At 47.0% G+C, this 24,380-nt stretch overlaps 3 protein-coding genes across 4 annotated transcripts; 2 read left to right on the forward strand and 1 right to left on the reverse strand.

Annotated features, from left to right (window-relative positions):
- Nucleotides 1-8,413: 8,413 nt before the first annotated feature.
- LOC123424746 (UPF0235 protein At5g63440) lies at nucleotides 8,414-12,035 on the forward strand. 2 transcript variants are annotated; one of them, XM_045108421.1, is made up of 7 exons: nucleotides 8,414-8,755; nucleotides 9,690-9,804; nucleotides 10,545-10,698; nucleotides 10,776-10,872; nucleotides 11,097-11,185; nucleotides 11,339-11,407; nucleotides 11,580-12,035. In XM_045108421.1, exons 1-7 carry the CDS (start codon nucleotides 8,641-8,643, stop codon nucleotides 11,637-11,639), a joined length of 699 nt encoding a protein of 232 aa, XP_044964356.1. In that variant the 5' UTR covers nucleotides 8,414-8,640; the 3' UTR covers nucleotides 11,640-12,035. The 2 variants fall into 2 exon arrangements, with proteins under 2 accessions (XP_044964356.1, XP_044964357.1); XM_045108422.1 differs by having other exon boundaries at nucleotides 8,463-8,755; nucleotides 9,704-9,804.
- Nucleotides 12,036-12,890: 855 nt separating this feature from the next.
- LOC123424749 (DNA-directed RNA polymerases II, IV and V subunit 8B-like) lies at nucleotides 12,891-16,498 on the forward strand. The gene is made up of 5 exons (XM_045108424.1): nucleotides 12,891-13,007; nucleotides 13,323-13,400; nucleotides 13,736-13,893; nucleotides 14,084-14,187; nucleotides 16,107-16,498. Exons 2-5 carry the CDS (start codon nucleotides 13,328-13,330, stop codon nucleotides 16,216-16,218), a joined length of 447 nt encoding a protein of 148 aa, XP_044964359.1. The 5' UTR covers nucleotides 12,891-13,007; nucleotides 13,323-13,327; the 3' UTR covers nucleotides 16,219-16,498.
- A 478-nt stretch (nucleotides 16,499-16,976) lies between these two features.
- Nucleotides 16,977-21,241, reverse strand: LOC123424748 (UDP-glucuronic acid decarboxylase 4-like). Its single transcript, XM_045108423.1, has 5 exons — nucleotides 20,412-21,241; nucleotides 20,144-20,223; nucleotides 19,873-19,956; nucleotides 18,579-18,653; nucleotides 16,977-17,450 (listed from the first exon to the last, which is right to left on the reverse strand). Exons 1-5 carry the CDS (start codon nucleotides 21,169-21,171, stop codon nucleotides 17,139-17,141), a joined length of 1,311 nt encoding a protein of 436 aa, XP_044964358.1. The 5' UTR covers nucleotides 21,172-21,241; the 3' UTR covers nucleotides 16,977-17,138.
- Between the last annotated feature and the right edge of the window lie 3,139 nt (nucleotides 21,242-24,380).

Consider the following 24,380-nt stretch of genomic DNA (forward strand, 5'->3'; position numbering starts at 1 on the left):
TCCGTAAAGAGCATCAAGTGTTGATGGTGAGCAAGACCACTAGTTTCAAGAGAAACGGCAAAGGCAAGAAGGGCAATTCGAAGAAGAGCGGCAAGCCTGTTGCCAATCCGCCGAAGAAACCCAAGGCTGGACCTAAGCCTGAAACAGAGTGCTTCTATTGCAAGGGTATGGGTCACTGGAAGCGCAATTGCCCCAAGTATCTGGCAGATAAGAAGGCGGGTAAAGAAAAATCAGGTATATTTGATATACATGTTATTGATGTGTACTTAACCGGCTCTCGTAGTAGTGCCTGGGTATTTGATACCGGTTCTGTTGCTCACATTTGCAACTCGAAGCAGGAACTGCGGAATAGACGAAGGCTGGCGAAAGACGAAGTGACGATGCGCGTAGGAAACGGTTCCAAGGTTGATGCAATCGCCGTCGGCACAGTGTCACTTCAGCTACCATCGGGATTAGTGATGAACTTAAATCATTGTTATTTAGTGCCTGCGTTGAGCATGAACATTATATCTGGATCTTGTTTATTGCGAGACGGTTACTCTTTTAAGTCTGAGAATAATGGTTGTTCTATTTCTATGAGTAACATCTTTTATGGTCATGCACCGAATGTGAGAGGATTGTTCATATTGAATCTTGATAGCGATACGCATATACATAAAATTGAGACCAAAAGAGTTAGAGTTAACAATGATAGCGCCATATTTTTATGGCACTGCCGTTTAGGTCATATTGGTGTAAAGCGCATGAAGAAACTCCATGCTGATGGACTTTTGGAGTCACTTGACTTTGATTCACTTGACACGTGCGAACCATGCCTCATGGGCAAGATGACTAAGACTCCGTTCTCCGGAACAATGGAGCGTGCAAGTGACTTGTTGGAAATCATACATACCGATGTATGTGGCCCAATGAGCGTGGAGGCATGCGGCGGATATCGTTATTTCCTCACCTTCACTGACGATTTAAGTAGACATGGTTATGTCTACTTGATGAAGCACAAGTCTGAAACATTTGAAAAGTTCAAGCAATTTCAGAGTGAAGTGGAAAATCATCGTAACAAGAAGATCAAGTTCCTACGGTCTGATCGTGGGGGTGAATATCTGAGTTTTGAGTTTGGTGCTCACTTAAGACAATGTGGAATTGTTTCACAGTTAACACCGCCTGGAACACCACAGCGTAATGGTGTGTCCAAACGTCGTAATCGTACTTTGTTAGAGATGGTGCGATCTATGATGTCTCTTACTGATTTGCCGTTATCGTTTTGGGGTTATGCATTAGAAACAGCTGCATTCACTTTAAATAAGGCACCATCAAAATCCGTTGAGACGACACCATACGAACTGTGGTATGGCAAGAGGCCAAAGTTGTCGTTTCTTAAAGTTTGGGGGTGTGATGCTTATGTCAAAAAGCTTCAGCCTGAAAAGCTGGAACCCAAAGCGGAAAAGTGCGTCTTCATAGGTTACCCAAAAGAGACAGTTGGGTACACCTTCTATCTCAAATCCGAGGGCAAAGTGTTTGTTGCTAAGAACGGAACTTTTCTCGAGAAGGAGTTCCTCTCGAGAGAATTGAGTGGGAGGAAGATAGAACTTGACGAGGTTGTCGAACCTCTCATCCCTCTGCATGGTGGCGCAGGGCAAGGGGAAACCTCTGTCGTTGCAATGCCGGTTGAGGAGGAAGTTAATGATGATGATCATGAAACTCCAGTTCAAGTTTCTGTTGAACCACGCAGGTCGACGAGATCACGCGCTGCTCCAGAGTGGTACGGTAATCCCATCTTATCAATCATGTTGTTAGACAACAATGAACCTGCAAATTATGAAGAGGCAATGGTGGGCCCAGATTCCAACAAATGGCTAGAAGCCATGAAATCCGAGATAGGATCCATGTATGAGAACAAAGTGTGGACTTTGGAGATACTGACTGAGGGCCGCAAGGCTATTCAGAACAAATGGATCTTTAAGAAGAAGACGGACGCTGACGGTAATGTGACCGTTTATAAAGCTCGACTTGTGGCAAAGGGTTTTTCACAAGTTCCAGGAATTGACTACGATGAGACTTTCTCTCCCGTAGCGATGCTTAAGTCCGTCAGAATCATGTTAGCAATAGCTGCATTTTTCGATTATGAAATCTGGCAGATGGATGTCAAAACGGCGTTCCTTAAGGAAGAATTGTATATGATGCAACCCGAAGGTTTTGTCGATCCTAAAAATGCTGACAAGGTGTGCAAGCTCCAGCGATCCATTTATGGACTGGTGCAAGCATCTCGGAGTTGGAACAAACGCTTTGATGAGGTGATCAAAGCATTTGGGTTTATACAAGTGGTTGGAGAATCTTGTATTTACAAGAAAGTGAGTGGGAGCTCTGTGGCGTTTCTAATATTATATGTGGATGACATATTACTGATTGGAAACAACGTAGAGCTTTTGGAGAGCATAAAAGGTTACTTGAATAAAAGTTTCTCTATGAAGGACCTAGGAGAAGCTGCTTACATTCTAGGCATTAAGATCTATAGGGATAGATCAAAACGCCTGATAGGACTTTCACAAAGCACATACCTTGATAAAGTTTTGAAGAGGTTCAAAATGGAACAGTCCAAGAAAGGGTTCTTGCCAGTGTTACAAGGTACGAGATTGAGTAAGACTCAGTGCCCAGCAACTGATGAAGATAGAGAGCATATGCGCTCCGTCCCCTATGCTTCAGCCATAGGTTCTATCATGTATGCGATGCTATGCACTAGACCGGATGTTAGCCTAGCCATAAGTATGGCAGGCAGGTTCCAGAGTAATCCAGGAGTGGATCACTGGACAGCGGTCAAGAATATCCTGAAGTACCTGAAAAGGACTAAGGAGATGTTTCTCGTGTATGGAGGTGACGAAGAGCTCGCCGTAAAGGGTTACGTTGATGCAAGCTTTGACACAGATCCGGACGACTCTAAGTCACAAACCGGATACGTATTTATTCTTAATGGGGGTGCAGTAAGCTGGTGCAGTTCCAAGCAAAGCGTCGTAGCAGATTCTACATGTGAAGCGGAGTACATGGCTGCCTCGGAGGCGGCTAAGGAGGGTGTCTGGATGAAGCAGTTCATGATGGATCTTGGAGTGGTGCCAAGTGCACTGGATCCAATAACCTTGTTCTGTGACAACACTGGTGCCATTGCCCTGGCAAAGGAACCAAGGTTTCACAAGAAGACCAGACACATCAAACGACGCTTCAACCTCATCCGCGACTACGTCGAGGAGGAGGACGTAAATATATGCAAGGTGCACACGGATCTGAATGTAGCAGACCCGCTGACTAAACCTCTTCCACGGCCAAAACATGATCGACACCAGAACTGTATGGGTGTTAGATTTATTACAATGTAATTCACATGGTGATGTGAGGGCTAGATTATTGACTCTAGTGCAAGTGGGAGACTGTTGGAATTATGCCCTAGAGGCAATAATAAATGTATAGTTATTATTATAATTCCTGTATCAAGATAATAGTTTATTATCCATGCTATAATTGTATTGAATGAAGACTCATTTACATGTGTGGATACATAGACAAAACACCGTCCCTAGCATGCCTCTAGTTGGCTAGCCAGTTGATCAATGATAGTCAGTGTCTTCTGATTATGAACAAGGTGTTGTTGCTTGATAACTGGATCACGTCATTGGGAGAATCACGTGATGGACTAGACCCAAACTAATAGACGTAGCATGTTGATCGTGTCATTTTGTTGCTACTGTTTTCTGCGTGTCAAGTATTTATTCCTATGACCATGAGATCATATAACTCACTGACACCGGAGGAATGCTTTGTGTGTATCAAACGTCGCAACGTAACTGGGTGACTATAAAGATGCTCTACAGGTATCTCCGAAGGTGTTAGTTGAGTTAGTATGGATCAAGACTGGGATTTGTCACTCCGTGTGACGGAGAGGTATCTCGGGGCCCACTCGGTAATACAACATCACACATAAGCCTTGCAAGCAATGTAACTTAGTGTAAGTTGCGGGATCTTGTATTACGGAACGAGTAAAGAGACTTGCCGGTAAACGAGATTGAAATAGGTATGCGGATACTGACGATCGAATCTCGGGCAAGTAACATACCGAAGGACAAAGGGAATGACATACGGGATTATACGAATCCTTGGCACTGAGGTTCAAACGATAAGATCTTCGTAGAATATGTAGGATCCAATATGGGCATCCAGGTCCCGCTGTTGGATATCGACCGAGGAGTCTCTCGGGTCATGTCTACATAGTTCTCGAACCCGCAGGGTCTGCACACTTAAGGTTCGACGTTGTTTTATGCGTATTTGAGTTATATGGTTGGTTACCGAATGTTGTTCGGAGTCCCGGATGAGATCACGGACGTCACGAGGGTTTCCGGAATGGTCCGGAAACGAAGATTGATATATAGGATGACCTCATTTGATTACCGGAAGGTTTTCGGAGTTACCGGGAATGTACCGGGAATGACGAATGGGTTCCGGGGGTTCACCGGAGGGGGGCAACCCACTCCGGGGAAGCCCATAGGCATTTGGGGGGTTCACACCAGCCCTTAGTGGGCTGGTGGGACAGCCCACCAATCCCCTATGCGCCAAGAGAGAAAAATCAAAGGAAAGAGAAAAAAAAAGAGGAAGAAGTGGGAAAGGGGAAGGACTCCCTCCCACCAAACCAAGTAGGACTCGGTTTAGGGGGGGGGGAGAGTCCTCCCCCTTGGCTCGGCCGACCCCTTGGGGATCCCTTGGACCCCAAGGCAAGGTCCCCCTCCCTCCTCCTATATATATGGGGCTTTTAGGGCAGATTTGAGACGACTTTCTCACGGCTGCCCGACCACATACCTCCATAGTTTTTCCTCTAGATCGTGTTTCTGCGGAGCTCGGGCGGAGCCCTGCTGAGACAAGATCATCACCAACCTCCGGAGCGCCGTCACGCTGCCGGAGAACTCTTCTACCTCTCCGTCTCTCTTGCTGGATCAAGAAGGCCGAGATCATCGTCGAGCTGTACATGTGCTGAACGCGGAGGTGCCGTCCGTTCGGTACTAAATCGTGGGACTGATCGCGGGGCGGATCGAGGGACGTGAGGACGTTCCACTACATCAACCGCGTTCTCTAACGCTTCTGCTGTGCGATCTACAAGGGTACGTAGATCACTCATCCCCTCTCGTAGATGGACATCACCATGATAGGTCTTCGTGCGCGTAGGAAAATTTTTGTTTCCCATGTGACGTTCCCCAACAAGAAGAAGGTCTTTCCTTTATCTTTGAAGGATAAGGCGTTGACATGGTATAGGCTATGTGATGATACTGGATCATGGGACTACAATCGGTTGAAATTGGAATTTCATCAAAAGTTTTATCCTATGCATTTAGTACATCGTGATCGAAATTATATTTACAATTTTTGGCCTCATGACAGAGAAAGCATCGCTCAAGCTTGGGGGAGGCTTAAATCAATGCTATATTCATGCCCCAATCATGAGCTCTCGAGAGAAATTATCATTCAGAACTTCTATGCTCGGCTTTCTCATGATGATCGCACCATGCTTGACACTTCTTGTACCGGTTCTTTTATGAATAGAGATATTGACTTCAAATGGAATTTATTGGAGAGAATTAAACGCAACTCTGAAGATTGAGAGCTTGAAGAAGGTAAGGAGTCAGGTATGAATTTCACGTTTGATTGCATTAAATCCTTTGTTGAGACAAATACCTTTAGTGATTTTAGCGCTAAGTATGGACTTGACTCTAAGATAGTAGCTTCATTGTGTGAATCCTTTGCTGCTCATATTGATCTCCCCAAAGAGAAGTGGTTTAAATATCATCCTCCTTTAGAAGTCAATGTAGTTAAACCCACTCTGGTTGAAGAGAAAGTCATTGCCTATAGTGATCCTCTTGTTCCCAGTGCTTACATTGAGAAACCACCTTTTCCTGTTAGGATAAAGGATCATTCTAAAGCTTCAACTATGATACGTAGAGGCTGTATTAGAACACCTACACCCCCTGAGCAAATTAGAGTTGAACCTAGCATTGCTATTATCAAAGATCTTCTGTCTGAAGAAGTTGAGGGACATAATATTCACTTCTGTGAAGATGCTGCTAGAATTGCTAAACCTCATGTTAGAGACAAACATAGGCCTGTTGTTGGCATGCCTATTGTTTCTGTTAAGATAGGAGATCATTGTTATCATGGCTTATGTGACGTGGGTGCTAGTGTTAGTGCAATACCTCAATCCTTATACGATGAAATCAAATATGAGATTGCACCTGTTGAGATAGAACCTATTGATGTCACTATTCAGCCAATAGAGATACAATCTGCCCCGTGGGAATTGTTACGGATGTTGAAGTCCTGTGTGGTAAAACGAAGTTCCTGCTGATTTCCTCGTTCTTGCTACTGCACAAGATAACTTTTGTCCCATCATATTTGGTAGACCTTTTCTCAATACCGTCAATGCTCATATTGATTGTGAGAAGCAAACTGTCACTGTTGGCTTTGAAGGTGTGTCACATGAGTTCATTTTCTCTAAGTTTGGTAGACAACCTCATGAAAAGGAGTTGCCTAGTAGGGATGAAACTATTGCCGTGCCTCCTACCGATCCCTTGTAGCAATACTTGCTTGAGCATGAAAATGATATGCATATGAATGAAAGGGATGAGATAGATAGAGTTGTCTTAGAGCAATATCCTATCCTTAAGAATAACTTGCATGTTGAACTGCTTGGGGATCCACCCCCACCTAAGGGTGATCCTGTGTTCGAGATTAAACAATTGCCTGATACTCTTAAGTATGCCTATCTTGATGAAAAAGAGATATATCCTGTTATTATTAGTGCTAGCCTCTCAGAGCATGAAGAAAAGAAGTTACTAAAAACTCTGAGGAAGCACCGTGCTGCTATTGGATATACTCTTGATGATCTTAAGGGCATTAGTCCTACTCTATGCCAGCACAAGGTTAAAACTGATCCTGATTTCAAACCAGTTGCTGATCATCAAAGGAGATTGAATCCTAAGATGAAAGAAGTAGTAAGAGAAGAAATACTAAAGCTCCTGGAAGCACGTATCATTTATCCCGTTGCTCATAGCGATTGGGTGAGTCCGGTGCATTGCGTTCCTAAGAAGGGAGGCATTACCGTTGTCCCCAATGATAAGGATGAATTGATCCCACAGAGGATTATCAATGGCTATAGGATGGTGATCGATTTTAGGAAATTGAATAAAGCCACTAGGAAAGATCATTACCCTTTGCCTTTTATCGACCAAATGCTAGAAAGACTGTCCAAAAACACACACTTCTGCTTTCTAGACGGTTATTCTGGTTTCTCCCAAATACCAGTTGCACAATCTGATCAGGAGAAAACCACTTTCACTTGCCCTTTCGGTACCTTTGCCTATAGACGTATGCCTTTTGGCTTATGTAATGCACCTGCCACCTTTCAAAGATGTATGATGGCTATATTCTTTGACTTTTGTGAAAAGATTGTTGAGATTTTCATGGATGACTTCTCCGTTTACGGGTCTTTCTTTGACGATTGCCTCAGCAACCTTGATCGAGTCTTATAGAGATGTAAAGATACAAATCTTGTCTTGAATTGGGAGAAGTGTCACTTTATGGTTAATAAAGGCATCGTCGTTAACCATAAAGTGGCAGTCGTTAACCATAAAGTGCCCTAAGACGATGCCTTCAAAACAAATCAAGGCCATGGTTAGAGATGGCGGGTGTGGCGCAAGGTCGGGAGGGAGAAGGGCGGAGGCGACGACGTGGTGACGGAGGGCTGGATCGACGCAAACCAATGATCCCGTCGAGCGCCGCATCCTCGCGCGCATCGCCTAGGTCGAGGCTGGATATCTCGCCTCGGGTCGATCCCCTCCCACGCTGGATCACGGGCAACCCGCATCGTAATCCCTCGCGAGGCTCGCCTAGGTTGGATGGAGGAAGACAGTGAGTCGCGTCGGTGCATCCTCTTCCTCTGTATCAAGCCGCTCAGATCCCCTCGAGCGAATAGTTTTATTTTGAGGGCAACGACGGATCGGTAACCCCATACAGGCTCAATCAAACACAAACCTTAGAAAAAGTCCCCAGAGTAGCGGCCCATTAGGGCAGGCAGCCGAGATCATGAAAAACTATCACTCAATGAATGATTTGACGACCAGAACCAACTAAAATATAACATGCGACGGCCAGAAATGCTGAGGGCATGAGAGAGCTCGCTTTAGGTTCAGTTTTAATGTCCTAAATAAATAAAGCTTAGCTTTCACTAAAAAAATATTTTGGATCCGAGTGGTATAAATTCTCTTTTTCCTCGAAAAAAAAAAAATCTCAGCCAGGCAGCAATCCTGACCTCACCTTCAATATCCAACGTCTGAAAATGATGCCTCGGCAGCTTTTCGCGGAAGGCAACCAAACAGCCCCAACTTTCCCCAGTCCGACCGAGCCAACAACGCGGCCCGCCCGCCGGGCCCCTCCCACCGTCTCGTCCTCCGCCCCGCCGCCTCCCCCCTCGTCTCCTCGCCTACGACGCAGATCCCCTACTCGACCGCCTCCGCCTGAGCAGCCGTGCCCTCCCCCGCACCCCTCCCCCCACGCCCCGACGCTGCTCCGGTTCGCCGCCGACCGCAGCAGCCGAGCGAGCGAGCGAGAGGGAAGATGCCCAAGCGGACGACCCACACGTACTCGAGCGAGGATGCGCTGCCGGAGGGCCCCGAGTCCGACCTCTTCGTCTACTACTGCAAGCACTGCGCCTCCCACGTCCTCATCACCGGTCGGTCGGCTTCTTCCCCCTCACGCCCCCCTTTCTTGGTTCCTCTTCGTTGCGGCATGGGCTTGTATGTGGAGACTTTCGGGCTTTGGCTAGTTTTAATAACAGATCTGACAAGTCCCTCCGAATGTTCTAGGCCAGTGTCACATCTTTGGAGTGAGGGAGTGTTTTGTTGCTGTTCTTTCTTGGCTGAAGCGCCGAGTGGGGATTCTTGTCAAGGAAGTGACAGTCTTTTTCTTTCTTTCTTAGATAGATTATACATAACCCGGCATCAGCCCTGCCTATATGTTAAGGAGAGTAGAACTGGGGTTAATTATTAGGGAAACGACACGATAAGCAGATACAAAGGGTGCCAACCCCCACAAATTCTTTACAGCTGAAACGACATAGTGCTGAAGGGATTCGGCTTGCTAGAAGGTTGTCTTCATTTGGTGTCAGCATTGTGAATTTTGATTGTCACCCTTGTTGGTCTTGTGAGTTTGATTAAGAGTAGTAATCATGGGTTTTCTCTCAGCTGAGGTTGCCATGAAGATGGTTCCTACGAACAGTAGAAAGCTGCATTTATCTCTGTCTGTAACTTGTCACAGATTTAACCACAATAACTTGTTTGCACTGTTCAAAAAATCGGCCTATTAATCAGTTAGCTGGCCAATTAAATCCCTGCTTGGAGGGTCACCGAGTAGCCGATTAACTGATTAATCAGATGATTCGCCTATCAAACTTATTTTGCCTTGGAATCTTGTCATTTTTTTTCTTTTTTACTATTTTGTTGTTCCATATGATTAGCAGTCATATCGAGCTAGTGATAGAAATTTCGAGTTGCTAAGTTGCATTTCCTTTCTGATATTGACTACTTTCAAGATTGTCGTATGCGGTGTGCCCTGTTAATACTGAAGTATCTGCTATTGTAACCAGTTCTGATGTGCTTGTTATAAAGATACCCTATTGCAGAAAATGCCAAAGAGGAAGACTGACAGAGCACATGTTCTAGATAAGACAAAGCATCTTGCGAGGCTGAATGTGAAAGATGCAGGAAAAATCTTGTTGAAACGGTATGTACTAATCATACCTTGTAACTTTGTTATTGTTAGGTACTTGATTCAAATCTCATGTTTTCTAATATTAGTGCACAATTTATAGACAGTATTACGCATTGGTAACGCGATGTTATGTATGTTGACCACCCTGGTGAAATTTGCCACTTTATCTACTATCATGTATCTTAAGTGCACACAATTGTTTTCGAGAAGAAAATCCTGTGGTAGCTGCGTCAACTCAGGGTAAACTTCAACACAACTTTTTATTGCGTAACAGTACCCAACTTGGAAATGAATAATTTTGATGATGACACATGTAAAGATTGAATCTTCTATCAAAAAATTGTCCAGAGAAAAAAGATAAGATAGACATCAACACAACAGATCATGGTATCTTATCTCTCAAACACCAATTAACAACACCTGCAGTAGGACGTTATGATATACCACCTTTTTGGTAATTAACTTAAATCAGCTCTGTAACGGCACACTTTGCAACACAACACATGCATGCACATATAAACTCTTGTGAGTCAGTGACTATGACCTGCAATCAGCATATAGCTAGTGCTACTTTAGAATCAATTTTCCCTGCATCAGATTTGTAGATTTATTCTGTACTTTGAAACATGTGAATCCTTTTACACCATCCACAGTTTTCATGTGGATACTCGTTCGTAGTAACCACTCCAGGGTCATTTGTCATGTGGACTACATATTTTGCCGATTATATAACGGAAGTATCTCTGATGCAGTGGAGAAGGAAAACTCGAAAAGCAGTTCCGCATGACCTGCGTGGGATGCGACCTTTTTGTTTGCTACCGATCGGAGGAAGATTTGGAGCTTGCTCCTTATATATATGTTGTTGATGGAGCACTGAGTTCTGTGGCGGCTGAGACAAATCCACATGTACGTGTGATGGAACTTTCTTTGACTTTCCAATCTGTTTTACTATTTTCTAAGCTAACAGATCATGAAAATTGTAGGATGCTCCTGTACCCCCTTGCATTACACAGTTGCAGGGTGGACTTGTCCAAGTTGCCATTGAAGTAGAAGACCGAGCACAACGTTCAGCAATAACAAGTACGTCATGTTAATCTTGTACTCCCTCCGGTACTAAATCAGCGACAATTAATATGGATCGGAGGGAGTAGTAAATTTGTTGTTTAAACCAATGCAACTAAGCACCGTCGTTCTCCTCTATAACATAACCGACTCATAGTAAACTGTACAGTACTTAGAGGAATCAGTATCATTTCAGTTACCAAAAGAAAAGAAGGCGTGACTATTGTATTTATTCTTATCAGGAGTGAACGCTGACGATGTTCGAGTAGCAGTAGCTGCCCCTGCTGCTCGGGGGGAGGCCAACAACGAGTTGCTAGAATTTATGGGCAAGGTCACTTTCTTCAATCTTAATTCTTCGCAGTATTTGAGACATTTCAATGTTATAGTATTTGTTTACCTTGGTACCTGTATGGGTATAAATCTAATAAACTGTTCAAACTTCTCACTTGAACATGTTTCTACTGACAATTTATGTAATCATCAGGTGCTTGGCTTAAGATTGAGTCAGATGACCCTTCAAAGGGGATGGAATAATAAATCAAAGCTTCTGATTGTGAGTTCCCATTTCTCATGTCTCGTTTTAGGGAGCATATTAATGTGCCGAGCTTTCTGTTAGCAGTCAGTTGACTCCACATTTCACATGTAGTTCATTATTTATTTTCCAGCAATCTTCCGGTTCCATCTATTGATTGTTCTCTTGCACAAAATACCTTGACTTTATTTAGGTTGAGGATTTGTCTGCACGACAAGTTTATGAGAAGCTCCTAGAAGCTGTCCAACCGTAGAATACCGACTTCAGTTGCAGCAGCCTCTACTCTTATCTGGAAGGAAAATGACCTAATGCCACCTGTATTGGATCTGCTGAAGAGAAGGCTCAGGCCATAGAACCAGGTGTCAGAAGATCAGAAGATGCTAAGAGAGTCGAAAGGCTTCTTAACAGGACTAGTCCTGACTTCAGAGCAAGCAGCCAATCTGTGCTGAATTTGTTCATTGTTTCTGTTGTAATCTTGTAACCATTACTGAGATGGAGATATACATCGAAGCAAAGCTCTGTGAGTTGTGATGCATACTGTTGCCCATGTTCGTATGAAACATCCGACATACACATTTGATTTTACTTTTAGCCAGAGCCTATGGATGATTTCTCATGTTCAATGTTTGAAATGAATGATTTCATATTTTGTGTTGTGCGTTTATTGTTCAGCCTTATCAGGAATTTCACCCGAGGAGTAAATTGAAAACTATAATAATCATCATATAATGCCTGGAATGTTGTGATTCCTCGTGATTGGTTTGACAGAGTTCTTGTGATCTGAGTTTGAGTATGCATTAAGATGTGCCTTGCTTTGTTACTCCTTTGCGGGTCAATGAGCTGTTTTTGTGGGACATCCACAATGTTATGTCATTTAAGGGGAGAGGTGTTTTGGCTCACGGGTGCAATTTGCACCCGTATAAACAGTAACACAAAAAATAATAGTAAATGTTTTTAGAAAATCTATTTTTTTCTGGATGTTCGTATTACTGTCGCAAGCATGCTTGAGAATTTTCATGTGAATCGGAGCAGTGGTGTTTCATCGGTGAAAAAAACAAATTTGAATGTGACATTTTGGGGTAATAATTAATGTTCAATTTGTTTTTTTTTTTTGCATGGGTCAAAATGCGTAACCTTTTTGCCTAAAATTTTTCATGTAGCATTTGAATGTGACAAAGAACACATAAAAAAAATTTAGTTGAAGAGAAGAACGAGACTTGTCGAAACAGAGAAAAGGATAGAAACGATTTCTTTTGATAATTGAAGAGAAGAATGAGAATATATAGTTGAGTTTTCTAACAAAAATGATTTTTTTGAGAGCAGAAACAATAGTAATATTAAATTTTTTGTCTTTATAATAGTATTAAATACTGAAAAACAAAGACAGGGCGATGTAGAGCTGCACGGGCCCAGGCCCTAGCCCAGGAACGGCCCGTCAATGGCAGAAACCCTACCCACCAGTCTCGCTCCACTACACACACCCCAAAGGCCGGCCAAAGCTCTGCCCAAACCCTCTGTTTTTCCTCTCCTGCCAGTCCCCACATCGCCTCCGCTCCCACGCCGCGGAACTCCCCGCAGCGCAACCCCGGCGATCCGCTCCGGCTCCTCCCCGGCGCTTCAGGTCGACCACCCCTAGCTCCCTCCCTCCCTCCTTCTACCGGCCCGGCTCGCCTCACTCCCCCTCGCCGCCGTCGGGCCCGACCGACCGATCCGTGGCTTCTGGGGGGTACTAGGCTGCGCCGCTTGCTGATTTAGGATTCGGGGCACGCTTTCTGTTTGTTTGTTTGTTTGGAGAGCGCGAGTTAGGAGGCACTTGTGTGGATTATCTGAGAACCAGCAATCGCTAGTACCTAGTAGGATGCTAGGGTTGCCGTGCTCTCTCTTTTAGCAGGTTTGTTATTGCATAACTGAAGTTCCTGCTCTCCATTTTGGGCAGGAAAAATGGCGGAGCATCTCTTCGAGGACATCTTCCACGTGACCAGGATCGACCCTGACGGCAAGAAGTTCGACAGAGGTACTTCGCTCTGGCTGTGTTATGCATGGTGAATTTAAACTTCTATCTATACTAAGTGGCGCTTTGCTCTGCCGAATCATGCTGCTCATTATGCCTGTCCGTCTCCTGGATTTGCTGTTAGCAGTGAGGTAGCAACGTAATTTTATCATAGTTTAGGAAAAGGACTAGGCGTTAATTGCGTGTTTCGCCACTGCCTTGCGCAATTATGTGCAGATTAAGGGCAAGTAAGCATAGGCCTTTTGCCATCGTGCCTTTTTTAACTACAATGCTCTATGCCAATGTTTGGATCCTGTACTACTGAAGTAAAATCTTTACCTTTCCACATCGGTGTGCAGTTAATCGCATTGAAGCTAGAAGTGAGCAGTTGGACATGTACATGCAATTAGATATCGCCACTGATGTCTACCCAATGCATATGGGTGACAAGTTCACCATGGTTTTAGCTCCGACATTGAATCTGGATGGGACTCCAGACACTGGCTACTATACACAGGTAACATGACCTGATTCTTCTTGGTAGTTGATGATGAAATAGTTTGGTAGCTGAATGATGAGAATGGGGCTCATTTCGTGTGACACTTGCCTAAATGTTGTTATTGTCTCACATGGACTTGTCTTCATGGAGGGCGCATGTTTTGGGGCTGATACTCAGGAAGCTCATGTTATTTCTTTCCTTCTTTCAGGCTGGTAGGAAAACACTTGCTGACAAGTATGACTATGTCATGCACGGAAAGCTTTACAAGATTTCAGAGGACGGTGGCAGTAAGGATAAAACAGCTCCTAAAGTGTATGACTTCTCTCAACTCTAGACTACTGATTTTTTTATGGGTTTTTAAGCTTGCAGGATTTCATATATGTGATATATTCGAGTAATATATGATTTAATGTGAGATTGATTTCTTATCTTCATTAGCCGATGAAGAATATGCTCCATAACCATGTTGCTGAAGCTCATGAGTTTGATAGTACATAATGATTCTCTTATTTACCCTTCAGCTCCTTAATCCCGGCTTCTTAATGCAACAACAACAACAACAAAGCCTTTAGTCCCAAACAAGTTGGGGTAGGCTAGAGGTGAAACCCATAAGATCTCGCGACCAACTCATGGTTCTGGCACATGGATAGCAAGCTTCCATGCACCCCTGTCCATGGCTAGCTCTTTGGTGATGCTCCAGTCCTTCAGATCTCTCTTTACAGACTCTTCCCATGTCAAGTTTGGTCTACCCCGGCCTCTTTTGACATTATCTGCATGCTTTAGCCGTCCGCCATGCACTGGGGCTTCTGGAGGCCTGCGCTGAATATGCTCAAACCATCTCAGACGATGTTGGACAAGCTTCTCTTCAATTGGCGCTACCCCAACTCTATCTCGTATATCATCATTCCGGATTCGGTCCTTGTGTGGCCACACATTCATCTCAACATGCGCATCTCTGCCACACCTAACTGTTGCACATGTCGCCTTTTAGTCGGCCAACACTCAACGCCATACAACATTGCGGGTTGAACCGCCGTCCTATAGAATTTTCCTTTTAGCTTTTGTGGCACCCTCTTGTCACAAAGAATGCCAGGAGCTTGGCGCCACTTCAGCCATCCGACTTTAATTCGATGGTTCACATCTTCATTGATATCCCCATCCTTCTGCAACATTGACCCCAAATATCGGAAGGTATCCTTCTGAGGCACCACCTGACCATCAAGGCTTACATCCTCCTCCTCCTCGTGCATTGTAGTACTGAAAGCGCACCTCATGTACTCGGTTTTAGTCCTACCAAGTCTAAAACCTTTCGATTCCAAGGTTTGCCTCCATAACTCCAACTTCCTGTTGACCCCCGTCCGACTATCATCGACTAGCACCACATCGTCCGCAAAGAGCATACACCATGGGATATCTCCTTGTATATCCCTTGTGACCTCATCCATCACAAAGGCAAAAAGATAAGGGCTCAAAGCTGACCCCTGGCTTCTTAATGCATGTCCATATAATCCTGTGTGGGTGGGGGAGGGGTGTTGAGATTGCTTGATGCGTGTATTCATGAATAGCCTGGTGTATATACTCCCAAGATAAGGGATGGTGTTTGAGATTGCTTCCTTGAGTGTTACTGAGTAACCTGGTCTATATACATGGTCCAAGATAAGGGGTTTGGTTTTGAGATTGCTTAATTTGACTGTTAATAAGTAACCTGATACATGGTCCAAGATAAAGCTCACATGCTTTCCCTTGAAATTAATGTCATTTCAAATGAAATAATGTCATGGCCTGTTCTCATGTGGAGATCTTGGTGTAACTCATACAAAGAGCAATGTTCCATCTTTTGAAGAGCTGATTGAAGGATTTGGTTTTACATATTTGATATTCCTTGTTTATAGTTTGTACTTGCTTGAAAATTTCTTAAATCTTTGCCAAAGGAGCCCATTTTCTAACGGAACAGCCGAAGCAGAATTTATTGATAGTGCGCTGATGGTATTTTCCCACTTTTGAACCATAAGCATGCTGGGCTAGTTGTATTATGTGAATCACACAATCACACTGTGAGTACAGGCACAATTTTTTTTTAAGAACATTGGCATTTTCTCACAATGCCTATTTTTACATCTCGAACCAACCTACAACTCTTACACCTAGTGGCTACTTACCAAGCAATTGATTTCACCAATTCCCGTCGTGCAACTATTCTAATGATTTTGCCCACTCTTTCCTCTTTCCAGGGAGATCTATGCATCTTTTGGTGGCCTCCTGATGTTGCTCAAAGGTGATGCTTCAAGTGCTGCTAACCTCGAGCTGGATCAAAGGCTGTTCCTCCTCATCCGAAAGGTGTAAGCATGTCATCTACCAGATAACCAGCGCTTGTAGTTCCACTCAGGGCTATACGGAACCTGTGATCGTTTGGGTGCTAATCGTCCTACCCCCTTGTGTACTCTTTTGGCGGTAATATGACTCTGGATTGGTACAACGTCTTCTCAGTAGCACCAGCCGCTTATCCTTGTTACCCCGGAGCGCATTATGCGTGTGACTAATGTATGTTGCCGATGTTCGTGTACATTATGATGCTGCGTGGATGTTATATTTGGTAATAACTATTACCACGGTGTGAATGTGATGCTGGTGGTTTGGTTCTACTGCATCTTTGCTTGTCTGAACTTCGAGCACCCATATATCTTCAACCAAATCTCCAACAGGCGATCAAATGTAGGCTAGCTGTTGCGTGCATTTAGAGGTTTTGCATTGGCGACAAAGTTGGCATGCCATTTCCTTCCCGCCCTTCACGATGAAAGGAAGTCCAGACAAGTCTTAAACAAGGGGACGGTATTATGCAGGAGCCAGTAAACGGGTCTCTAATTGTATGGCCGATCGAGATAGTTTTGCATCTCATCAAACATGGAGTGCCCTCCTTTGTAGTACCAGTAGTAGAAATCAACATGGAAAATTTCCCAACACGATGTAAAGTAAAATTAGAAGAACGCGAACGAATTTCGGGCACGCGGTCGCAGTTAAGATCACTGACTTACTCTCGGCATCCATCTTCTAGCTACTAAATCCATGATATAAGACGCTAAAAAGAAAAGCTACACAGTCGATAATGGATATGATGATGGTGTATATTCCCCCGGTTTCATTCATTCATTCCCGGTATCCCTGCTGTTACTGTCACTCACACGTTCCTTCTCCTCCCCCCTCAACAAATCCTACATAACAAAGACGAGACACGAACGGAATGGAGATGGAGGACGACGGGACGACTACTCGGCGCCGTCGGGTTGCTGCTGCTTCTGGTCGCCGAAGATGCGGGTGCGGAAGTCCTGGACCATGAGCGGGAGGCCGTTCCGGAGCGCCACCTTGGGCTCCCACCCGAGCAGCTCCTTGGCCTTGGTGATGTCCGGCTTGCGCTTGTGCGGGTCGTCGGCGGTGTTGGCCCGGAACTCGATCCTTGCGTTGGGGTCGATGGTGTCCTGCACCACCTTGGCCAGCTCCAGCATCGTGAACTCCCCCGGGTTCCCCAGGTTGAACGGCCCCACGTGCTCCCCCTCCATCAGCTTCATCAGCCCCTCAACCTGCACCACCATCATCAGGACATTCATGCATCATTAGACACCAAACAAACACTTGGTAGAACCACAAGATTCGATTCGCCCATGGATGTCGTGAGCTCATGGCACAGAGGCACCAAGCCGGGCAAGGACGTACGACGGCACGGACGTGAGTGACACGACACGGCACGCTTGGTTGATCACAGGTCGTTGATCTTTTTGCATGTGCCGCTCGCGCGATGGAACAGTCGTGACACATTGTTCAACGACAAAGGGGCACGATCGATCGTGCTGTTCCCGGGGGCCAAAAAGGGTGATGGAGAGCTACGTACTGACTTGACGCCGCCGTACGTACGTACGAACGTGTCCGTCGGCAGCAACAGTGCACCAACCAGTTTGGAAGCACCTACGTGACCTGTGTGCGTGCGTGGTCCAGGTCGATGTGTACGTACGGTAACGGTACGTTACGCCACCCGTTAACGACCGTTCGTTGGTGCGGTTTCGTCGACATTGCTTCCCGTCGAAGCTGCAACGTACGGTACGGGCGAGAGAGAGAGAGAGAGAGAGAGAGAGACCACACTACAGTACTAGCTAGCCAGCAGGACCAATGCAAACTGTGGAGGCCCAGCTGATGATCGGGCCAACTCGGTCCGTGTCAAGCAGGCTGGGCGAGGGGTGGTCCAGAGCCGAGACCAAAACGCTAGCAACTCTCGGTGGTTCTGTACTTGAGTAGGACCTGAAGGACCACCCCGACCTAACCAACGTGCCAGCGCCACAGCCGCGTGCCGTTGGGAAGCACGGACGGACGGACAGCAGCAGCACCCACGTACGCACGCACTCACTCGCTACATGCGTAGCGTTGGCATGTATGGCAGCAACGACTCAGCGGAAGCCGTGGAAAAGGCTGGGCTGCATGCAACGTTCCAAGGCCAACGAGCGAACCACTACCAAGCTTATAGCTTCAGCTGTACGATTGATGAACCAAACAAAAAAAAAAGGTTGACGAACCAACCGATCGATTAATGAAATCCGTGCTGCTGTCGAAGCTTGTGAGAGGGGAGAAAAGCATGGAGAGCCACCAGCCAATGTGTGTGTGTGTGTGAGAGAGAGAGTCTTGACTTGTGGCGTGTGTTGGTGAGAGGGAGAGCTTACCAGATCGGAGACGTACTGGAAGCTCCTCGTCTGCTTGCCGTCGCCGTACACCGTCAGGGGCTCCTTCCTCAGTGCCTGCATCATAAATCAATCGATAAAGTGTCACCGTTAGCAACTTGTTGTTAACATCAGAAGACGAATCGTGCCATGCCTACGACGCTTTCGCTGGCTAAGCATCACTGGTTTCTTCATCAATCGACAAAATGTCACCATTAGCAACTTGTTATCATCTCTTCCACCACACACACATGTACGTACCTTTCGCATGTAAGGAGTCATGTCAAGTTTGGTGTAAAATACGTTTTAACTAGCGGGGGTGATTCGTGTCAGCTACTTGGTATTAGGAAAATGAGAGTTGGAACGTGGCGTCCACTTGTCAAAGTTTATCCATCTAGCTTAGTTTAATTCCGCGTTGCTTTTGCCACGCCCAACAGCACGTGATTTGGACGCTGGGACGAATCAACAAACCGAATACTTGGTCCACTAGCTGTGTGTGTCCCCCCTTAGCAAAGCCTAGGTAGCAAAGCTAGAGGATAAACGAAGCAAGAAATGATGAATCATGCGGGTACAAATTACCTAAACAAAAGCCCAGGCAATGGGGAAGTTTTTTTTTTTTTTTTTTGAAATGGAGGCTAAGCCCCGGCCTCTGCATCGATAGATGCATACAACCATATGGGGAAGGGGTTTTGTCATCCACGATAAACGACGCTCATAGCCAAAAGTCTGTATGCGCTACATTATGGAACGAATGGAGTATCACTGAAGGCTATTTTTGGCGCTTGCGCGGTGGCGTGTTGCTCGGTGCGGTGCCGCCCCGCGTGACCGTCTGGCCTCGCGTGACTGTAATGACTCTATTGTTTCTTAACTAATACACAATCTTTTTAAAAAAAGACTATTTTTGAAGTAGTATATATGTCACAAATGAACAACCAGTAGAGACCAAGCTATTATGAATGATTTTATTTCTAAAAGTATTATGAATGACTAGAAAAATTACAAGTGGAGTAATATTGAGCGGTGCTGACTCAGTAGACTTGCATGTGGGGCTGCGGGTTCACCGGCTAGATGCATGGGAATAGAAGTTTACAAATTACAAGATCGAGGCAGCAGCAGTGGCACTAATCTATTGCCTACCGTAGATCTAGATCGAAAAATATGTTATTACTACACTAGATTAGTGAAGCCTAGCTACGAGTAAGCCCAAGTAAAGCGGGAGAAAAGGGAGGTTACGTGCGTGGAAGCGTGCATGCTTGTGCATGGGTAATTAGTTACAGCGGGCCGTTATCTTTCTTACCTGGGCGACAAAGTTGCTGACGACCCGGCCATCGTCGATGCACATGCGCGGCCCGTAGGTGTTGAAGATCCGCGCGATCCTCACCTGCCAGCACAAAGATTAGTTACAGTCAGTTAATTAACCAGGCGAAATTACCTTAATTACATTAGTTGCTGCACTTAATCTATATTTTCTGCTTCTAATAAAGGAAAGAAAAAAGAGAAGATGATGCTTTCGTTTCCAGCAAAGTCGAGGTTGCTGGGTGAGTGGTGAATGATTAAAGGGCACGAACCTCGAGGTTGGCGCCGCGGTGGTAGTCCATGGTCAGTGTTTCCGCCGTCCTCTTTCCCTCGTCGTAGCAGCTCCGAACACCTGCCGATCAAATTCAGATAGCAAGTTGAATTAATACTTCTGTTGAGAAAGTGGAGAAGACGACGGTAGCATTTCCGTCTCTTTCCCATCCCATCCCGTGTGTGCTCCACCGGACGGACGAAGGCGACGTACGGCGATGGCGCACGGCGGCGTTAGGAGTTAGGAGAGGAGAGGAGTGGCGTACGTACCGATGGGGTTGACGTTGCCCCAGTAGGTCTCGACCTGGGGGTGCTGGAGTGGGTCGCCGTAGACCTCGCTGGTGCTGGTGAGGAGGAAGCGGGCGCCGACGCGCTTGGCGAGGCCGAGCATGTTGAGCGTGCCCACCACGTTGGTCTTGATGGTCTTGACGGGGTTGAACTTGTAGTGCACGGGGGAGGCCGGGCAGGCGAGGTGGTAGATCTGGTCCACCTCCAGCAGGATCGGCTCGACGACGTCGTGCCGGATCATCTCGAAGTTGGGGTTCCCGGCGTGGTGCGCCACGTTCTCCTTGCGCCCCGTGAAGAAGTTGTCCACCACGATCACGCTATCGCCGCGCGCCAGCAGCCGGTCCACCAGGTGGCTGCCCACGAACCCGGCCCCGCCGGTCACCACCACGCGCAGCCCCTTGCGCTTCAGCCCCAGCGGCACCCGCCCGTGCCGCCCGCCGGCCTCCTCGTACGCCATCCGCCCCGCGCCGCCCGAGTGGTACTGCCGCGACGCCAGCCCCACCGCCGCCAGGTGCGCCACGCTGCTGGTGGTGGACGTGGTGGTGGTGGAGGGGGAGAGGAGGAGGAAGACGAGGGTGGCGAGGGCCATGCCGACCAAGGAGAAGACGAGGCGCTGCTCGCCCAGCACGTACCGGAGCGGCTGCGGCAGCTGCTGCCTGGTCCGCGGCTTGCTCTCGGCCGCGCGCGCGCCGTCGGCCGCCGCCGCCGGCTGGCCGCGGTAGGTGAGCTCGGAGGACGCCATGGACGGGCGATGGGATCACGCGGTGGACTTGTCCCTGTGATCTCTCGATCGGCTCCTGATCGAGCTCTCTGGTGCGGGAGAAGGGGCAGAGGAGTGGCGCGTATTTGAGGAGGAGGTTCAGGTTAGGTGGGCTGGCCGCGGGCGACGCGTGGGCCGTGCGATCGGATCGCGGGCGCGGCCCGAGCCGCCCACGTGGACCCCGCGATCGGCGCCGCCTCGCGGGAGCCTCGCGCGCACGCACCTCGCCCCTCGATGTGGAAACATTTACCCGGCCCTGCCACCGTCCCCGTTCGTTAATCCCATTCCCTCCCATGGTTGACTGAGACTAATAGCATGTGTGCATTCACCGACCGAGTCTTGATTTTTTTTCTCTTCATGATGATGAGAGGAAAGGAGGCATGTTTAATCGGCAGCAAGTTGTGTAGTAGTACAGATTCTTAACGGCTTAATTAGTTACCTGGTCACTGCAAGGCCGGCTTCGAGGAAAAGAGGCATGCTCAACTGGTAGTGAAAAAACAGCATAAACATTAATAATCAACAATTTGTGTTGACGCGATGATGAAAAATCAATAATTTATGTTGGTACGATGATGGCAAATTTATTTTGTAAGCACGGCAAATTTCGGACGGAAGAATGAACCTAGGCGGATTTGCCGTGCTCGCCAACTGAGAACATAATTTGACGCAAAAAACGTTGGATTTGTCATGGCAAAAGCAAATTATAGCGAAATGCAAAAAACAAAGGTGAAGCCGATTGCCGGGTCGTTACGGACCGGGGCAAACACTAGCACCGAAAGGACCATTTCGAAGACCGGTTGAATACGATTTTGTGGGGCTGGTTTTGACATGTTCGAAGCGTTGTGCTTAGTTCGCACTCCTTGGTCTGGTCCACTGATTGATTGGCGCTTTAGGGAGGGCGCACGTCAAGGGCGCGCCGTGCACGCGTGATAGCAGCGTTGTTACTCGACCAGGGTGGACGGTGTCATGCGCGTGACCGGCTCTATGTATTAACCAGGGCTCCCGTTGGTTGGAACCAGGAAGCTGATGGCCCTGGCATACGGTGCACGACATCAGTGACGGAGTCAGAAACTAAATATACACAGGACCAAAATATGTTATGTAATGTTAGAGAAGGCTAAATCATTTAAACCTAGCTAATTTTATTTAATAAATAAAAGATTAAAAATACATATAGGTGTATTTGTAAGAGCACGAGGCCAAGACCCTGCCAACACCCCTGCCTCCGCCACTACTGCATGGCATGCACATATCATGGACTTGTCGTAGGGCAAGTTTTTTTTTTTTTTTTTTGCGGGCCAGGGCATTCGCCTCCGGTTCACGGCCACATAGCGTGCGTCGTGTACACACTACGGTACGTACGTACACCGTATGAATACGCGCAGGCTATCTCTCCTACTAGTACGCGTGGGTCTTTGTCGGCTGGCTAGTGACCAGTCTAGCTTGGATCGGCGTGGCACGAAAAGTCCGAGCTTCCACCGGCCGGGCTAACGAACTCGTGCTGCGCTCGCGCGGGATACGCATCGACCTTGTAGCGCGCGCGCCAGGCCGTCCGTCCGTCGGTGCGTTCGTGCATGGTGCATGCCAGCGTGCCCGGCCAGCGCGGCTGACGGACGACGAAATTGGTCGGATCGATCCGCGCCGCGCCGCACGCGTACGTCGACGTGGCCTCCCTGCGGGCCGATCGTGGATCCATCCTGGCGCCCGCGCGGCGTTCGGCTCTTCACCGGCGGAAAATGTAGCTTTCTCTTCTCGGTTGTTGTTTGTGCCTCACGCTACATTTGTAAAGTCTCGACTCCTTTTGTGTTATTTTTTTTGAAACAAAGACATTGCCTCATCTATTAACTAAGGAGAAGAGAATTGGTCAGTTAATAATGAAAAACTGGACAAAAACCTGTACAACAAGGGCCTAGCCCACTCCCATATATTGACACACTCAGTGCAAAGCCCACCCTTATCGACGATACGTCGACCTACGGCCAGACAACACAACTCCGACTCTGACAGAGAACTATCCTGGCGCCCGTGCGGCGCTCGGCCTCTTCAACGGCCGAAAATGTTGTTTTATCTTCTCGGTTGTTGTTTCTGCCTCACGCTACATTTGTAAAGTCTCGACTCCTTTTGTGTTTTTTTTAAACGAAGACATTGCCTCATCTATTAACTTTTTTTTTGAAAGACAACCACTTTATTCATATCATAATGTTTTGGGGGATACAGAGGTTGTCAGGAGGTCGATGGAACCACACATGACGGCCTGGATCTAGTGTAGTGGCCATCCGTGCAAGGTTATGTGCCTCATTATTACTATTACGGTACTCATGAATAAAAACACAACTACTAAAACTGGACATCCTTCCCTGAATGTCATTTAGGATCATGCAATGCGTGCCTCGGTGTACTTGTTCCTTCAGTTCATCAACGACTCTCAGACAGTCAGAAGCAATCCGTATTCTGGGAACCATCATATCCTCTGCCAATGCCAGGGCTTCTCTGCATGCGTGTGCCTCAAGCACCTCCGGATCGATCATGCCAGGAAAGACCACCGCGGAAGCACCAAGAAAACCTCCGTGATCATTACGACAGATAACTCCAACAGCTCCAGTATTTGATGACTTCCCAACAGCGCCATCCACGTTCATTTTCGTCTCCCCCGTCGCTGGTGGAATCCACCTCGGCCTAAGTGTTCTCGCCGGCTCCCCTGCTGTGGATTCTTTGCTGGCAGTCCACGGACCTCGGATAGGTAACGCTGAATGAATAGATGTGTGGATAGAGGGCTTTGGAATTCCTGCTCATGGATTGCCCGACGTCTAGCCCACCATATCGCCCAGAGCGTAGTTAGGACAGTAACAAAACGGTCGCCGCTAAGAGCATTACAGAGGCCATGCAGCCAAAGCTTAGGATCATCCGTCTCATCCCCATACATCGACAGTAGGGAGTCATCCTCATCGTCCCGCAGAGACCAGACGCTCTTCGCCATATTACAATTGAGCAGGGCATGTCTCCACGTATCGACAGCAGCATGACATATCGGGCAAGATACCTCAGTCGTCATATGGCGCCTTCCCCTCTCCTAACCCGTTGGCAAAGATGCCCGAGCCAATCTCCACGCGAACATACGTAACTTGGATGGAACTCGAACACCCCACAGCCTCTTCCAGTTAGTTTCCTCCTGAGTCGGATGCGATGATCCT

Source organism: Hordeum vulgare, chromosome 2H (genome assembly GCF_904849725.1).
Source record: "Hordeum vulgare subsp. vulgare chromosome 2H, MorexV3_pseudomolecules_assembly, whole genome shotgun sequence".
Taxonomy (NCBI): Eukaryota; Viridiplantae; Streptophyta; class Magnoliopsida; order Poales; family Poaceae; genus Hordeum; species Hordeum vulgare.

Bases quoted from the DNA above. Each gene is read 5' to 3' on its own strand.
- LOC123424749 (XM_045108424.1), top strand. From the start codon at position 13,328: ATGGCGGAGCATCTCTTCGAGGACATCTTCCACGTGACCAGGATCGAC. The intron at 13,401-13,735 runs GTACTTCGCTCT...ATCGGTGTGCAG, and splicing joins CGGCAAGAAGTTCGACAGAG to TTAATCGCATTGAAGCTAGA. The intron at 13,894-14,083 runs GTAACATGACCT...TCCTTCTTTCAG, and splicing joins ACACTGGCTACTATACACAG to GCTGGTAGGAAAACACTTGC.
- LOC123424748 (XM_045108423.1), bottom strand. From the start codon at position 21,171: ATGGCGTCCTCCGAGCTCACCTACCGCGGCCAGCCGGCGGCGGCGGCC. The intron at 20,224-20,411 runs GTACGTACGCCA...TTTGATCGGCAG, and splicing joins GGGCAACGTCAACCCCATCG to GTGTTCGGAGCTGCTACGAC. The intron at 18,654-19,872 runs GTAAGAAAGATA...TTTATGATGCAG, and splicing joins TCAGCAACTTTGTCGCCCAG to GCACTGAGGAAGGAGCCCCT.
- LOC123424746 (XM_045108421.1), top strand. From the start codon at position 8,641: ATGCCCAAGCGGACGACCCACACGTACTCGAGCGAGGATGCGCTGCCG. The intron at 8,756-9,689 runs GTCGGTCGGCTT...CTTGTTATAAAG, and splicing joins CTCCCACGTCCTCATCACCG to ATACCCTATTGCAGAAAATG. The intron at 9,805-10,544 runs GTATGTACTAAT...TCTCTGATGCAG, and splicing joins GGAAAAATCTTGTTGAAACG to TGGAGAAGGAAAACTCGAAA.